Here is a 13,925-nt window from a genome sequence, read left to right on the forward strand (position 1 = left end):
GGGGAGCAAGGGGGCTTCGCAGTCAGATGCGAGCTGACAGATCTCGCACACTGCGCCCCCGCCCCCCCTCCCTCCTTAAGTGTGTTCCATCTTAAATTTCAGTCACCCATTTGTGTTTTAGATCCGGGAGACTGAGGTAATTGCTAAATTCTTATATTTCCCCTGCAGCGTGATGCAATGATGGATACATTGATGAGAACTCTCAGAGTTGACACTCCATCCCATGGAGTTACACGTCCAAACATGGGCTCAGGTTCCCCCGCAGAGATACTCACATTTCTTCCTACACACTTCAGCTTTATTGCATGTTTTGCCTCAGATCTTTCTTTGCTGCTTTGTAAATCAGTAGGCAGTTCGGCAGGACCCTGTCTGGTCCTTGTTCGACAGAGCGGGTGGACAGCTCGGCAGAACTGCGCGTCACTAGCGAAAATCCCACGCACACCTCCCTGCTCCGGCAACTGAAAAACTTACTGCGCATGGCAGAGTCGGATTCCGACGCGCGCGACCCAATCCCAAGGCGCGCGTCGGAATCCGACTCTGCCATGCATCTCAATGTGCGCGTGGCCTGCTCCTGTCGCCCCTCGTTTGTCGGCTGAGCCGACAGCTATAGTGCTCTCTGCGAGAGCGCGCTTTCGCGAGCTTTTCGCAGCGAGCCCTAAAAAGGAATGGAGGGAGGGCGGGGCAAGAAGGCACAGACAACGGGAGGGGGAAGGGGAGACGGCACGGACAACGGGAGGGAAGGGGGAGTAGAAAAGGCAGTAGAAGAACCTCATTAAAGAAAATAGTGCTCACAGTCTAAATAACACGTACTGTGTAACACTCGAAGTAAAGGGGCCAGTCGCCATGGGAGGTGAAAATGAAGAGGAGGCGGTACTAAGGAGGGACTAACAAGCCTATTGATGAATCAAAAGCCAGCATTTAGAACAGACAATGAGACAAGCATATGGCAAACATGGGCGAAGAGTGGGTGGGGCTTCTATTCGATACGTGTCTACAATAAGTCTCGCAGAGAAGCGCATGCGCGCTGGCTCAGGCTCGACTTAAAAATGGCGGCCAAACCTCATAGTGCTTGGGTGAGCCTCACAAGGCAAGACACCCCATCCTCAGTGGCTTTCTTCCACACACATTTCTGTTCTACCGGAGAAGTCACTATTACCTTGCTGGCTGTCTTTCATCAAGACATGGTAGGTTTCACATGCTATACACGTTCGCATAGTGAGCTCTCCTGCTAACACACCTTTTAAAAACCGCCTCAAAGTATAAACTGTTGTTCTACTAAATACTGCTTGACAAATCTACCAACAAAATGGGAGATGAACATATATATATATATATATATACACACACACACACACACACATACACATATATAAAGATATATTTTATATAATGTTTTAATGATTGCAAACTGATCACACTATCTTGATAGGTCATCAATATATTCGGTCTAAAATGCACAGTGTCCTTATGAAGGTGGTTCAATATAAGTTTTTCTATGGAAACTTCTTACTCTTTAAAGTTTACTTTCATGAGATCCCAGACCTTAGTGTAGCTTTTTTAACGCTGCACAAAGTTATTGGGAACAACAGAAACTCCTTGATAATATATGGGATGACTGATGTATGGGTGTTAGGGGGATTTAAGAAGTATGAATATTTTATATTTCTTTTATAAAATATGATTTATAGACTTTTGATATTATGTATGAATACATTCAATTTAAATGCATGGTATGTTTGATGATTGATATCAACCTGCAAATGTAAACCTCTATAAATGTTGGATGACATAAGGCATGTTATGATTGGTGATAGTTGGTAGACAGGCGCTCTCATTTGTTTCTTTGGATATTTAGTAGAAATCCGTCCATGTTATCTTAATTTGTACTTTCCTTTGCAATACTGCTTGCACAAACAGGAGAAAGTTACCACGGGCATGACTGGTTGAAAGAAAAATGAAAACATCTGTAAATACATGAAACTGCAAAAGGATGGATATAGCGTAATTATGGCACCACAATTATACCTTTTTATCCACCCTTAGTTAGGACAATGCAACACCAAAAAAAACAGATTAGAAAGAATTGAAAGGATGAGAGGCAACACATGAGATGGGTAAGATGTAAATAACGTAGACATCATGAGGGGTATGAGAGGAACATAGTATAATGTATATAACATAGGCAAGACAAACAGCGGTGAGAGAAAAGAGCCTCAAGAGGAAGACTGTCAGATAAGCCAGAGAGGAAAACTAAAAACGCACACACTTTTTAATTTAAAAATATATTTTAATTTCCCTGTAATTCAAGTTTAAGAGAAATTATATTTGAACTGCAACAACATAAAATGAATGAAATAGGCTTTTCACATAAAACGATATTTTACAATTAATTATAAAAGGAGTAAAAGTCTACTTAAAAGTACTGATAATTCATCCAAGTTAAAGTATTTGTTCTGAACCAGGAAAAAAAAATCCAAAAGGGTGTGCCTCATTGCTTTATTAATTTCCTGCGTGTGGAGGGACATTTTTCAGTTATATTGGGCTCTGGGAAAAAAGTAACTGATGTAGTGCCCTTTTTAAAAAAATAATTAAAATAATTTTATATAGCGCGAACTGGACCCAAGACATTGGATATCAGAGCGCTATACATAAGCACCAGTTGCGTTAGACAAGGACACATTCATTTTTGTTAGGCACAGGGAGATTAAGTGATTTGCACAGAATCACAGGATGTTGAGCGTCATTACCGAGACTCAAGCCCGGTTCCCCAGCTCCGAGGTCGACCGCTCTAGCCGTAAGGCTACATCCTCTCCCCAGGATGTCCTTTTAGGACAGCTCCAATACTTTACAAAACTAGATATTAAATTGCACACATATGCAACATCCAGCTTCATATTCAAGCATTTATTTGTTTAATTTATGACACTTTTACACTGCACACTACAAACTTAATCGCCCCAAGGTGCAAGCAAGTAGTACATCCAGTAACAGATGAAGGTAAGATCTCACTTAAAATTCTGAGCAGGTGATAAAGCAGGTATCTTGAGGGCTTCATAGTGCACCTTAAAGTGCTGGAGTTTATAAGCCAGAGGCAAGTACAGAGAGTGAGTATGGGCAGTCTGTAGGACAGAGAAGTGATAGTGTGAAAAATAATGGTCATAATAGCTTCCTTGTAGCAAAGGACTGGGCGGCTTTAGTGTCCAGACGGGGTCTGTTTCAGATCACGAGGGCCTGTGTCATTCACCCCTTCTGATGTACCTTGCGACGGGAGCAAGCAAAAGTTGGTGGTTGGCTTTCAGATGGGCACGGTGCAGGAAATATGTTTGTAGATTGGGCATAAGAGTTTGTGGTTAATTCTCAATGTCCAACTAGGAGGCTTTGAGTGGAGATATCATCTTTTTTTCTCTAAAGGGGAAATAACCATACTCTGCATGCACTGGAATCTGTCTAGAAGATACTCTTGGATACCCCAGTAAACAGTGTGTATGCTGTTCAACAAGGAGTAAAAGAGCATACCAATGCCATAGCAAGTAGTGAAGGGTTGATGTGTAGTGCCACGCCGAGGCGTCTGGTTAGGTGGAAGGCATAGCAAAATCAAAGGGTATCGCTCGGTGGAAGGCATTCATTCTGTCAGGAGCAATCGCAGTGAGTGAGGAGGGGGTGGGACACTCATGGGTTAGTCACGGGTAATGCATAATAGGGCCATTAAGCAAGCGGAGGACCTGCATCCTCGAGGTTGTAGCAGGTGCCAATGTCCCACTTAGTTTAAGACAAGCGCATCTTATCTAGTGTCCGAAGGAGTGGAATTTACCAATGGTGCAAAATAAACTGTTTTGAAATAGGGCAGATTAAGAACAAAAGGAGAGGGGAAAAGTGCCTCCGGGTTCTAAGAAATGACATTAGAGACCATAAACCTATTAAACAGTTTGGGGGTGAGGGAAACACTGTAGGACTCTTTATGGGACGGCACCTGGGATAGATGAAAGGGATTAATTTGAACTAAAGCGATCAGTAGCATAGGTAGGATGAGAAACAGTTGATTATGTGGCCTGGGCACAATTAGTAGCTTGGATCTTCCTGATCACTTGTGCGGTTACAAAGTTTGCAGAGAGTGTATTAGTTTGAAGGCTAAGTTCTCATGAGCCATGGTGAGGTTTCATCCCAGGAAGCAATGATGTCATCAACAGACAGGGGTGAAGGACATTGTCAAAGTGTTACAATTGAAGGGACAGCACCTGGATGATGGCTATAACGCACTCCATAGCTTCCTGGACTCTATACTAGCTCCCAATAATGGTTTGGTAGATGCTGCTGCATGCCACATCAAGGACTTAAAGAAATATGGCCACATCAGTCCCACCCTGCTGGAACTCAATTAACTCTGCTTTTCAGTCCGCACCATCTTTAAAATTAGCTGCATGACTACAAAGCCATCACAGCTGGCTCACCTGCCTAGTAGCTCGCCACCTCTGGTGGCTTTCACCACACCCAGAGCTAGGACAGCATCAGACTGGAGCCGAAGTCCAAAAAAGAAAAAACAAGGCAATGCGCATTCTCCATTTATGGACCCAGGGTCAGGACCAACATCCCTATATCTATAAGGACCGCCCAACCCTGCACCAATGTAGAAAAGAAATGAAGACACGCCTCTTCAAAGAACACTAGATCAGTGCAAAGTATAATTCCACCTCCACCTGAAGAACCCAGTTCTCCATTAGTCATTCACTGATTGCATCCCTGCTTTTGATCCCATACAGGGCTGTGCCCTTTTGGCTAAGTTGGTGCTATGAACATACTACATATATCTATGTGTGCATGCATACATACAATGAGAACCTGTGGTTTCCAAAGGGTACCAGGAGGGGAGATTAACCTACTTGAAATCGCACAGACCATGATGGCAGATAACAGTATATGCAGCAAGCCTGGGGTGAGAGCTGAGGTACAGTGCACATTCTTTCCAAGGAAAGCAGGGATTGTGTGGGTGACACCTCAAAAGCCTTTGGATGACCAACTATGGATGAATTCAGTGGGGTATAGTCTGAGGTCATTTGTTTTAATTGGGCTGAGGGGTGAAGCGGACATGAAAGCGGCTGCACTATAGGAGTGGGGTCAAAGGTAACTTGGAGGTGAAGTCGTGGGGAATACCCTAGACGACGAAATACGTGTTGGCTGGCTGGGCAAGAAAGAAAGAAAATTAAAGACCAAGAAGATAATCAAGCAATGTGTCATATATGTTGACTTGGTATTTAAATAACTGGAGTTAGTGTTTGCTGGGGTAGTGAATTATTGTTACAGAGAGATCACTCGTGGTCTCCGTAATGGGGTTTGGGAGATTCCTCCTTCCCTTGGTGCACAACTGTTGAAATAATACATGAATATAACACACCCGTAAGCAGTGAGCGCCAAGTAGTAACCCAGTAAATCATCACCCAATAGTGCACTAAATGGTAACTTGGAGGTGATAACCGAATAGTTTTGAGGATGGCTGTACCAAAGATGAGGTAGTGGATAGTTTCAGTAGCTCTAAACAGTCTGGAAAAACTCTTTAGGTTTAATTGTAGTCTTGATGAGTGAGGTGGACTCCAAGGAACCAGTGCCTCAGGCTTGGGTGGGTATGGATGGAGGGTGCAATGGCATCAAGAGAAGCTGTACCGACACCGTAAAATAGATCTGGCTTTGCTAGTAGTGAAGGCATTGTGTATGCTCCAAGTTCAAGACAGTGGAAAGTAGAGTGGTGTTCACAGGTATGATAGACAATTGGAAGCCAGAAAAGACTGGCGGAAGGAGGTCTCACAACCAGGGTGGAGATGGGATTAGGATCTAGTGATGGCCAAGCTGGCCAAAAGGCACGACTGTAACACAAATTATTGGCTTCTTTCCCTGTCCAAGATGGAGGAGTGGAACAAGTACTTGTGGACAGCCTTGCTGGCTGTCCAAGGTAAGATGCCATCTTTGAGGGAGATAACACCCCGCTTCATTGTTATTCTGGTGATGCTGGAAGAGTGGCAGGGCCAGTTGAGAGAAACTACTCGATTTCCTACATCATTAAGGAATGGGAAGGTTTTTCTCACCGTCTTGGAAAAACAGGTGGTGAGTGGGTGCCTATGTACCTGGAAGGAATTTTCTGAATTTCAAAGACTTCTTCATATTACAGTGCTCCAAACTGAGTGTCACAGGGTAAAATCCTATATATACGTATACAACAGTGAAACCCTAGTTGTAAACAAATAATCCAGTTAGTATTATTCAATACTGAAACAATAATATTTGTTATCCATAATGTTCAGTGGTACAAAAGGGGTTTTATACAGATGTAAACAAAGATCCATTTGAAACTTTATTATCCAGGTTTCCTTCAAAGAGTCATTGAAATCAGACCCACAGGCTACACATCCAAGCGGGCGGAGTGCACTGAAATTATGAAGCCAATGTATATTATTGGGGTGAGTGATGTTGCAAAGATTTCGTTCCGAAAACATCCTGATTTATTTTTGTCAAAATCTTGCAAACTACATGAAGTTTGAAAAAGGTGGCAAAAGTTTACTTGTAGGAAATAAATCCCGCAAAAGTAGGCTCTGAAGTAAAATCAAAGCAGAATAAGTCGTTACAGAAAATACGTGTGCAAAAAAACAAGGTAGCAGCATTTTCACACGTAGGTGAGCTTGTCAGCTCTGCAAACTTTGAGGGTAAAATTTAAATGTTGCACTCACTGATAAAACCTCTTGTTCTGCCTACGGAGATAAGTGTAAACAGGTTTACAAAAGATGACCTCCATTGATTCTTTTCTCTTTCTGGCTCCATGATCAGTTCCTTCATGCTGGGAGATAATCTCTCATTTCAAGTGCTCTGCAACCACAAGGCGCTTCATCGGGTTGCAGATCGTCACAAATGCCCCACTGTTTTCGAAAGAGATTCCAAGAGCTGAAAGTACGAGTACTTAATGTCGAAATCCATGTCATACCAATAATTAACTGCAGAAAGAGGTAGACAAAATAGGCATACAATTATGAAATAACCATTTTCTATTTTGAGCTCCACTGTGAATCATGTACAAAAAGCTTTGGCAAAGCCAATAGGTCCAAGTCTAGGCATATGCTTGCAATATAAAAATAAATAATCATCACATGTAACTTTAATAGAACAGCTGGCGTGCTTCCTAGCAGGCAGGTATAGTTACAACAGGAATAGAGGCTTTTTAAAATTTAACGAACGTCACAGCAAATTATCATTCTTATTGGTGCACGGAAAATGCTAGATTGGCTTTGAATTACCCTAGCAAGAAAACACGTTTTAAACACACAAATTTGGCTGAATAAAAATAGAAAGAAGGAAAGCATTGGCAACGGAAAGTATTTACCCACCAGTGCTGAATATTTTGCAGGTGGTGGCCCATCAGCACTTATTTTTTCTTAACTGGCTTTCATCAAGAGCAAATGCAAAAAGAACAATTGAAGGACAGAATGTTGAATAATGTCAAACATTCACCCCAGTACAGAGATCTGGGCCTAAATCTATCGTTTTTGTGCTCCCCCTGCCATTCCAGTTTAAACCCAGCCATATGCAAATCAGTCTTAACCCTGTTCCCCATGGGAACAGTCTAGCCTGAACTGCCAGGCCAGATCCTCCCTGGACCAGAAACAAGCATCCTGGGACCGGTTTTGGTGTTTCACCCCTCATCAGCCAGGCTAGCTTGACCCCAGTGGCATGGAGAGCACGGGACCCACATACCCGTCCCACTTGGGGTGACAAATGCAAAAAGAACAATTGAAGGACAGAATGTTGAATAATGTCAAACATTCACCCCAGTACAGAGATCTGGGCATAAATCTATCGTTTTGTGCTCCCCCTGCCATTCCAGTTTAAACCCAGCCATATGCAAATCAGTCTTAACCCTGTTCCCCATGGGAACAGTCTAGCCCGAACTGCCAGGCCAGGTCCTCCCTGGACCAGAAACAAGCATCCTGGGACCGGTTTTGGTTTTTCACCCCTCATCAGCCAGGCTAGCTTGACTCCAGTGGCATGGAGAGCACGGGACCCACATACCCGTCCCACTTGGGGTGACAAATGCATAAAGAACAATTGATGGACAGAATGTTAAACAATTTCAAACATTCACTCTGTCCATCATCTTGAGTGTTTGCTTTGAAGCAGAGCAAGATAGAAAAAAACAAAATGGCAAAGAGGGAGGAAGATGTGATAAAGGGACAAGGAAGGGATGAAAAAAGGGACAGGGGATGTCTGCTTCTGGATGAAAAAGATAAGAGGTAGAATAAATGCAATGAAGGCTTTGTAGTCAGCAACCCACGACCTTCCACAGCCCCAGCCCAGGCTTTTAAGCAAAACACTGGACCCTGGTACTTATTATTTTACACATTGACCTCGTCCAGGCACTGAAGTGCACTTCTTTCTAGACAGATGCTCACCAGTAATGATGCAAAATACTATCACTCACATTAGCCAATCGCTGAAGTGGGCTCACGCACTGCCCCATGCTGTATGTATGTGGTAAGAGAAAGCAAAATGCGAACGAAGTTGGACGGACCAATGTATAAAGAGGGCTGGCACAAACACAATCATGTATTTTATTGATAATTGTGTGTCATTACATCTGGCTTGCAAGACACCTAGAGCTGCCTTTACCGAAGACCTAAAAAGAGGACCTTGAGCGGCCATTTGTGGGATGAAGACAGTGTAACAAGCATGCTTTGCCCAACATTCGTACCTGCTATGCAGCCATGAGACTGCTGGACATGGTGAAACCAGAGCGAGGGGAGGTAAAGCATCTCACCGGCCTTCAGCGTGCACCGTAGAGGTTTCAACTGTGCATAAGACGGGTGCCGCTGCAGGTCTGGGTTCAGTGGATCAAGCGGGATCCAGGGTACCTGCAAGGGCAAGGCGGCACGAGATGTCATTGCATGAATCGCCACTACTAGCCCTTCCTTTGAGCCACATCAAAAACTTGAAGTCTTCCAAGAAAAAGCATTATCTTAAGTAGAATATTTTCTACTGAAGTGCAATAGAAATACCCTCTCATTCTAGATCCTCTTAAGACTAAGACTAAGTGTTTATCCCAAGTAGATAGACTGAAAAATCGCCCATGTCCCATAACCCTGCCTGTAAATATTTTTAAATGGCATGGTGCTCATCATGAAAAAACTGCACTGGGCACTATCTTTCTCCTAGTAGAACAAAGCAATGACGTACATTTGACTCAATTTTGTACACCAAATTAACTTGCTCTCTTGTTTACTATTATATAGGCTTACTAAGAAATATTTTTTTTTGTTTCCAGCGCAAAACTAATTTATCTTAATCGCAATGATTTAATCATCAATGTCATAGTGGCCTTACATTACAGTTGTAAATGCAAATCAATGGAAAAAAACTGAAGTCTGTAGGGCAAGTTCTGAATACCCAATGTGTTATCCTACGGTAGTACCAGCTTTGGCGGGCGGCATAAGAATAACAGCGTAGTAGGGGGTGGGAGGTGGTTGGCGCAGATTGTCCATACAAGTAAAAAAGAGCCAGGATGACAGATGGCAGGGCCGCCCAAATGTTACTTCGCTGAGGGTGACTAAAAATCCTTGTGCAAGTTCTGACAATATAAGTAATGCTATTAAGTAGACCTTAGAACTGGTGAAATGATTTCAAAACCTAGTTACAGGAAGCCAATTGAATGTACGGTACATGTTGATTCACCAAACAGATGGGTACTCAAAAACCTCCACTACAGCACTGAACTCTATACCACTGAAGTTTGTACTGAAACGTACACTGTTGTCTCACAAACACTCATAACAGGCTGGCCAGGCTACAGGCAGAAACTTGGAAACCAAGAGGCAAATTACTATCCCATTCCACTTACCATCAGCATGCAGAGTTAGCTCAACACATTACCTGCTCTGCAGCCATTTCATCAATGACCTGGAAAGATCCATCTTCAGACACCGAATATGTTGCAGGTGTGTAAAGTTCTGAGGTAAGGAATACAGAGAAAAGCATAAATCATGTGCATTCGTCACAACATCCAGAGCATTACATCAACTGCCAGAAGATAAGATACCAAATGGACAGCCTTTGGAGCTCTGGACCAACAACTTTCACAGTAAACATCATGTTCTATATCAGTGCTATGGTATTTGTTGTAGTGTACTTTGTATTCAATGCACTCTCCCTACAGAAGTTCTCTGCCTTGCTGCTCATCCAATGATGAGGTCTGATAGAATATTGAGTGTGTTTGGATTGGAAGGGAGAATCAGTTGGTGTGGATGGGCTGAGCAGCGAGGAGGCTGCTCCTGGTGGGGCACTCTAAAGGATCTGAATGACATCTAATAAAGCTGTGATCCTAATATACATCACTGGACTACGCATCTTTCTTCTTTACAACACTGGCGACGATTTTAAAGAACCTGCGTGCTAATTTTAATAGAAATGGACTTTTGAAACTGGAAACTAAAGGAACTTAAAGGAACTTCAATTAAGGGAATTACAACTCGTGGATTTGAAGAAACTTGGCACCTCTAATGCCCCACCAGTGACCCTGTCATCGGTCGCCCACAATTTAAGTGTGCCAGTTTCTGTTTGCCTGCCTGCTGCCTTGGAAAAGTGACTGCCGGCTTCTGCTACGTTGTCCCTACATTAGCCCTGATTGTACTGCATGGTGTATAATTCTGGATGTTTTGGTCTGCCTTGAACTGTAAGTAACTCTAAAGCTTACAATATAATCAAAAGGAGAGACCCTGTAAGTCTTTGATTGAACTCTACATGTGCAGTGAATCAACAGTGTGTGTTGTGCATCCACCCATGCATGAAGATTTGGAACCTTGACTGCAGTGTTGCTTGGCAGCGTCTGGGCTTGTCTCAGGGACATTCAGTATTGGGGGCATATGTCAAGCCCCAGGTGTTAACGGTTTGTCTTTAGTTAAACTATCCCACTGTGTGGTGACCGGACCGTCCGATTCGGTGATCGGGGGCAGGGCTCGATCCCCAGGGTAATTGTGTTATATTTACGTAATTAATGTGCCAATAAATCTATCTGGAATAGCATTTCGGTCCCAACTGTAACTTCGCTCCCACTGCATCATTTGAATTGCCTGTGCCGTAACATGTGGAGCGAGCTTGGGCGCACATGCAGGCCACCATTCTGTCCTTGGAGCGTCCACCATCGTGTGCGTGACTGTGACGTCAATGATGTATCTGTCCAGAGTTACGCTCTGCAGTGAGGACATACGAGGAACTATCCAAGATTCTTCACGCAACGTGCCCCCATTTTACGATTGGCGGGTTTAAACTTCCAGCCTTTATTCTTCTCACGTTACCAACCACGACTGGAAACGGAATAGTGCGGCGACATAGGATTAATAACGCTACTCCCCGTGATGAAGTAAAGAAGTGAAGAAGTGAACTCGCAAGACTTATTCAAAGCCACAATGGATTTGGATGTTATCCATTTCGAAAGGACATCACAACTTCGTAATGTATTTGTTCGAAGTTTAAGTCTTGCTGTGGTTAGTGTGTGCATGCTACCTCTTGTTTAATGTGTTTCCAGGGTAGTTTGCAGCTAGTATCACTCCTAGCCGTTCTACCACTCTTTCTGGGAGAGGTTTGTGGGCAGACAGATAGCGAATTTATTTTATGGTGGGGAGGTGTGGTTTGGCGAGTGTGCAGTGCTCCTGTTTTATCCTCCTCTGAAAGGGTTTTGGGGGCTGGTGTGTGTTTTGTTTATAGGGAAAGTTTATTTACTATTAGCTGTAGGTTAGGTAGGCAGTCACATTGTTTTTTTTTTTTTTTTTAGGAGTTCCTCAGTTAGCAGAGTTAGTATACACTGTCCACAATTTCACAGGGAGTTTTTGGTCCCTTATTACGGTGCTTCGTAATGACTAATGGTGTGTTCCCGGTTGCGCTTCACTGTGTTCAGGACTGTGCTCATTTCTCCTATATTTTTAGAATTTCTGGTTTTGGCCATGTTGTAAAGTGTCTTGACTGTGCATTTGTGCTAGATTTTCTGAATTTCAGGTTTTGGCCAGTATGTCTCGGGTTCACGGATACCCAAGATTGTCATGGGTTTAAGGATACCCATTGTATGTTACTAGAGTGTAGTGGATTAAGGATACCCATTGTATGTTTCAAGAGTGTCATGGGTTTAAGGATACCCATTGTATATTACGAAAGTGTTATGGGTTTAAAGATACCCTTTGTATGTTGCAAAAGTGTCATGGGTTCAAATTTACCCTGGATTTGCCTTGGGTTTAAAGATACCCGTCATTAGTATGTGCAGTTGAGGGTTGTAGATCCCTGTTCTGCCGCAGTTTTGTGCCTCAGTTTGTGGCACAATGGTTACTCCGTGTAGTGTGACGGTATTGTACCCGCAGTTTTGGGGTGTGAGTTAAATGGTTAGTATCCATTTAAACAAAAAAAAAAAGTTTATAAGAATGTATTTCTTAAACTTGCCTTCTTTGTTGTTCATGATCAGTATGAAGGGGGATATAGCAATTTTGTTATTTCATGCATCCTCCTTTATGGTCATTTGGATGTTTTACACTCTCCATACATTTGATTGTTTTTGATCATTATAGCAGGGGGGTGATGTATAATTACTTTCTTGTTAATGCATCCTCCTTTATTGTAATTTGTATGTTTTACAATCTCTGTGCATTTGATTGTTCTTGATCATTATAGTAGGGGGGTGATGTATAATTACTTTCTTGTTAATGCATCCTCCTTGCGGAGATGTGTGTTTTATCATCTTCACACAATTGAATGTTTTCCATCACTATAAGGGGGGAGATGTGTTGTAGTGTACTTTGTATTCAATGCACTCTCCCTACAGAAGTTCTCTGCCTTGCTGCTCAGCCTATGATGAGGTCAGATAGAATGTTGAGTGTGTTTGGATTGGAAGGGAGAATCAGTTGGTGTGGATGGGCTGAGCAGCGAGGAGGCTGCTCCTGGTTGGGCACTCTAAAGGATCCGAATGACATCTAATAAAGCTGTGATCCTAATATACATCACTGGACTACGTATCTTTCTTCTTTACAACAGTATTCCCCGGAGTGTTTTTTTAATGTTTCCATAGCATTATATTTACATTAACATATTACAACAGTGGGAGTTTATGTCAACACAGAAGATAATTGTTTTCCTTCCAACATTGTTTGCCAACTTAAGAAAACAGACAAACTACACTACAAAAAAGCAAACATTTGAAATCTACTTTCTTTACATGCAAAGTAAAAGGCTTAATTTAAATATATGCCTCAAAATCTCAGTAACAATGGCAAACTTGTATCCCCATAAAAATCAGCAATTGGGGCGTGGCCACTTACCATAAGGGATAAAGGGGCGGTCACTTGGCGGATGCAGCAGAAAATGCTTCTCTCCGGAAATCACACAGTACAAGTTTTCATAGTGATCTTTGTGCACTGAGACAGAAAGAAGAAAGGAGGGTAGGAGAAGAACATAGGAAATAGAGAGTTATGTATAAACACAAGAAAACAAGAAAGACAAAGGTGGACGAAAAGTTAAAACAGCACATCCAAGATCCTGTAAGAACTACATACTAGGGATGGTGCCTTATTGTCATGACACGCTCTGGTCAACCGTAGCACTCCAGAAAAAATCTGTATCCTGAGATTAAATGTATATTTCAAGACAGAGCAGCAGTGAAATTTACAACATACTTTTCTCTTAACAATAAATAGCCTATTTTAGACCTGATAAAATACACTTACAGCCTCATTTAGAGTGGAGGAAATGTGCGAGAATCAGATGACTCCTTATTTCTATGACTAGGAGTAATGCGAAAATGACACAGTACTTCTTTAAGCGACTATCAATGTAAAGCTCTTGCAGCATTTTCACTTACTGCTCTGCAGGTTTTACTGCATATTTTCTCCGGGAGTCTTTAAAAAAAAAAAGGTAAGACC

General features: G+C 42.5%; 1 protein-coding gene across 2 annotated transcripts in view; it reads right to left on the bottom strand.

Annotated features, from left to right (window-relative positions):
* Positions 1-2,266: 2,266 nt before the first annotated feature.
* JMJD7 (jumonji domain containing 7) overlaps positions 2,267-13,925 on the bottom strand; it is a 50,877-nt gene continuing 39,218 nt past the window's right edge. Inside the window, exons 5-8 of one of the 2 annotated variants that reach the window (XM_078659648.1) lie at positions 13,326-13,421; positions 9,901-9,977; positions 8,726-8,885; positions 2,267-6,974 (exon numbers count right to left, since the gene is read on the bottom strand). In XM_078659648.1, coding sequence (XP_078515774.1) covers positions 6,886-6,974; positions 8,726-8,885; positions 9,901-9,977; positions 13,326-13,421 — 422 coding nt within the window. In that variant the 3' untranslated portion in view covers positions 2,267-6,885. The remainder of the gene's footprint in view (positions 6,975-8,725; positions 8,886-9,900; positions 9,978-13,325; positions 13,422-13,925) is intronic. The other variant, XM_078659647.1, reaches the window with a different exon arrangement.

This window comes from Lissotriton helveticus, chromosome 9 (genome assembly GCF_964261635.1).
Source record: "Lissotriton helveticus chromosome 9, aLisHel1.1, whole genome shotgun sequence".
NCBI classification, from domain to species: Eukaryota; Metazoa; Chordata; class Amphibia; order Caudata; family Salamandridae; genus Lissotriton; species Lissotriton helveticus.